Genomic DNA, 3,411 nt, shown 5'->3' on the forward strand with positions numbered 1-3,411 from the left:
TTCCCCACCAGGGCTTCTCTGCCTCCAGGCACTCCTCCAGGCCTGTCCCTTGTCCCAACAGTTGAGGAGCACGTGGAAGCATCAGGGGGTCAGGGAGTCCTGGCAAGAGCAGCAAGGGTTACAGGAAGGGGCCAAGCAGGCAGCGGCCTCAGGGAACTGAATAGTCACTGGGAGGAGTCTGACTGCATCTTAGAGAAGAGACAGAGTCCCCCAAACCTGCCCCCTCCATCTCCCCTATGCCTCTCACCTGTCTTAGGTAGAAATCACAGGATTCTGAAGTCACAAAGACTTGGGTCCAAATCATAGCTCACCCATTTATTGTTCTTGTGTGAGTCCTTGGGCAAAATCACTAATATCTCTGAGCATCCCTCCACTCACTGATCAATCTGGAATAATAATGTTTCCCTGTGGTGGGTGTTGTGAATATTTACACAAAGTAAAAGCATGGATTTACATAAAGGACCCTGCAAACGACCCAGCACACAGTAAGTGATCCATAAATGCTACTTCCCTTCCTTTCTCCTGTCCTGTTTCTCAAGGCTCCATGCACTGGTCCACTGGTCTCTCCTCATGTCCCCTCCTGGTGCCAGGACACTCTGCCAGCCACTCCTTTTCCCTGCCTGCTGGAGGGCCAGGTGCTCCCGCCCTCCACCCCCCGCCCTCCTCCTTCCCCTGGGCCCTGCTCCCTGCCCTCCTGGGCAGCCAGGGCAGCCAGGACGGCACCAAGGGAGCTGCCCCATGGACAGGGCCCCACAGAGACAGCACCGAGCCTCACAGGGTAAGAGGCCCATGGCCCTGCCTGCAGGTGGAAGAGACCGCCGGAGGTTCAGAGGAGGGGAGAAATGGGAAGAGAATGGGCAAGAAGTGAGGAGGGGAGGGAGGGACAAGAGTGCAGAGGAGGAAGGCCTGGGTTGGGGGGCAGTGCAGGAGGGTGAAACCGAAGGAGAAACTGGAGGAGGGGCTGGGAAGATGACAGAGGAGAAGAAATCGGAAAAGGAGAGAAACAGGAAAGAAAGGGAGAAGCGGGAGAAGGAAGGAACAGGTTGGAGGGTAGATGGGAAGGGAAGAGCCCAAGTCAGGGGAGCCAGATCTAGACCTAGCAAGGGGTCAGAATGTAGATAGGCCCTCCCAGGTGTTGGCCTGCCCCAGGAGGCACAGGGACACTGCCTCCTTGATCTGGCCAGGACCCCAGGCAGCAGTGGCTGGGAGGCTGGCTGCTCCACTTTCTGTTCATTCACCAGTGAAGAAACCTGTCCTTTAAGGAGTGATAGACTTGGGGAGTATGGCAGGGGGAACCACACCCTGTCAGCTGCCCACGACCACATAGCCTGCTGGCCCTTTCCTCCCACTCACCCAGGGGTGTGGGATTTCATCTCTGCAGAGAATGTGGGGCACTGGGCCATCAGCAGGCAGGGACAGAATGTCAGGCCGTCCTTGGCCCCACCCATGGTCCAAGTCAGGAACCCCCTCAGAGCAGGATCCCAGGGCCACGGGCTTGGTCAGCTGTGAGCATGGAGGAGGAAAGTTTGAGGGCCAGAGCCACCAAGCTCCAGGGCCACCTGGTGGAGGAAGAACTGGCTGCCTGAGTGAGCAAGGGGAGCACCCCCACCACGCGACTGCTCTGAGGTGTAAGGCTAGAGGCCAGGAGCCGGTGCCACGTCAGGGAGGAAGCTGGGTGGGGCCAGGCAGGAGCAAGGGGAGGTGGATGGGGCTGGGTGGGGCCTCGCCACCTTGGGGCAGTCTTTTCTCCTCCCTCACCCCAGCAGAGCCCAGAGCCCAGGCCATCAGGCCACTGGCCTCCACACAGCCCAGTGAGCACGGCCTGCCAGTGGGGAGCATCTCCTGGGCAGAAGGGCATTTTGTGTGTGTGTGTGTGTGTGTGTGTGTGTGTGTGTGTGTGTGTGAGCCAGGTGTCGAGACTGAACAGCAGAAGGAAAAAAATAACAGAACAGAGTCAGAGGTTAGGGAAGCTATAGGGGGTGTAGGGCATGGTTGAAGGGCTTTCTGAGACCAAAGACTGGCCCTGTGCTCTGTGATGAGCTGCTATGTGGATGTAGGAAATGGACCAAGGTCTGGCAGGGGAATCCTCTTTCCAGGGGCTCCCTGGCTAGGTGTTTCATAGATGCTAACTGCATGAATGGGTGACCCCCGCAATCATGCTCCAGCGAAGGCCCTCCCCTCAATGGTTGCTCCTCCTGGAGGTCCACGCATCCCTGTGACCCCCATCAACCCACTCATGCTCCCTACTGCCTAATCTCCACCCAGACCCGGCCACGCAGCAGCAACAGAAAAGGGATGCCTTCCTTTTCAGGCTGGTAGGCCGGGGAAGCCTAGCCCGTGGAAGCCAGAGAGGGGTCTCTGTTTGCAGCTCTCCCTTCCTCTTCCTCCAAACATCCTCTCCCCCTCCTCCCAACCCTTGCATCTCTAAGCCCTGGTGTTTTCAGGCATAGATAAGCAACCAAGATACTTCAGTCCCACAGAAATTTAGCTGTGGCTGTAGGATATTTCTTGTGCACCTCCAGCGAACCAGGTACTATGGAGGGCTCTGGAAATTACAAGGTGAATAAGACTGACACAGTCCCTGCATTCACAGGGCTTTACAATTTGGCAGGGAAGACCCATTTCGTAGACAACGACACAATTACAGCAGTTAGGTGACAGGTGACATGGTGAGTGCCAGGAAATAAAATGCAAGGAGGTAAGTGTGTCAGCACGAGGTCAGGGGAAGGGGGTGTGTGTGACTTCTCCAAGGAAGAAACATAATCAGAGACCTGAGGGAGAAAGAGAAGTTGGCTAGATTAAGGGGTACAGGAGGGACAGGCATTCTAGGCAAAGGAGTAGCCTGGGGGAGCCCCAGAGGCAGTGAGGAGCCTGACAGTTCTGGGTACCTGGAAGAGGGCCAGCGTGGCCCAAGAGCAGAGGAGGAGATAGGGGCACTGCAGGGGGTGGCCTGTCTGCCCTTCAGACGCCAGGCTCTGAGGGAAGGAGTGCAGCAGTGGGATCCTAGGAGTGGGGGAAGTGTCTCAATTCCTCATGGTCTTCAACCTTTGACGTCAACCCCCTCTCTTGTCTTTACAGAGCTGCTGGCTGCAAAGAAGACCCACACCTGTGAGTAGGTGGTCCAGGGCAAGAAAATGGCTGGGGCACAATGAGATGCAGAAGAATTCAGCAAGTAATCTGGTGGGGGACTGAGGTTGGACAGAGGTGGAGGAGTCAGGAAGAAATGGCAGGCAACAGGAAAGCAAGGGGAGGTGCGAGGAAACCACAGATCAGGGCAATGGGAGGAGATGAGGAAGAAGCCTAAGCATGAAAGGAAACACTGTAAAGAAACCAGGAAAGAACAAAGGAAAAGGGAACCGCCTTGTGAAAAAGGGCGAGGAGAGATGCTGGACAGAGACAGGGAGATGGGAG

The 3,411-nt window shown here is 56.4% G+C and overlaps 1 protein-coding gene across 3 annotated transcripts in view; it reads left to right on the top strand.

The window, feature by feature from the left end:
• Window positions 1–636: 636 nt before the first annotated feature.
• The window catches only part of RORC (RAR-related orphan receptor C), a 25,819-nt gene continuing 23,044 nt past the window's right edge, over window positions 637–3,411 (top strand). For 2 of the 3 annotated variants that reach the window (XM_011973506.1, XM_011973507.1), the window contains exons 1-2: window positions 637–778; window positions 3,079–3,108. In XM_011973506.1, the coding sequence (XP_011828896.1) occupies window positions 739–778; window positions 3,079–3,108 (70 nt within the window). In that variant the 5' untranslated portion in view covers window positions 637–738. Of the gene's footprint in view, window positions 779–1,381; window positions 1,587–3,078; window positions 3,109–3,411 lie in introns of all 3 variants that reach the window. The other variant, XM_011973505.1, reaches the window with a different exon arrangement.

The sequence above is a fragment of the Mandrillus leucophaeus genome, unplaced genomic scaffold (genome assembly GCF_000951045.1).
Source record: "Mandrillus leucophaeus isolate KB7577 unplaced genomic scaffold, Mleu.le_1.0 Scaffold139, whole genome shotgun sequence".
NCBI lineage: Eukaryota > Metazoa > Chordata > Mammalia > Primates > Cercopithecidae > Mandrillus > Mandrillus leucophaeus.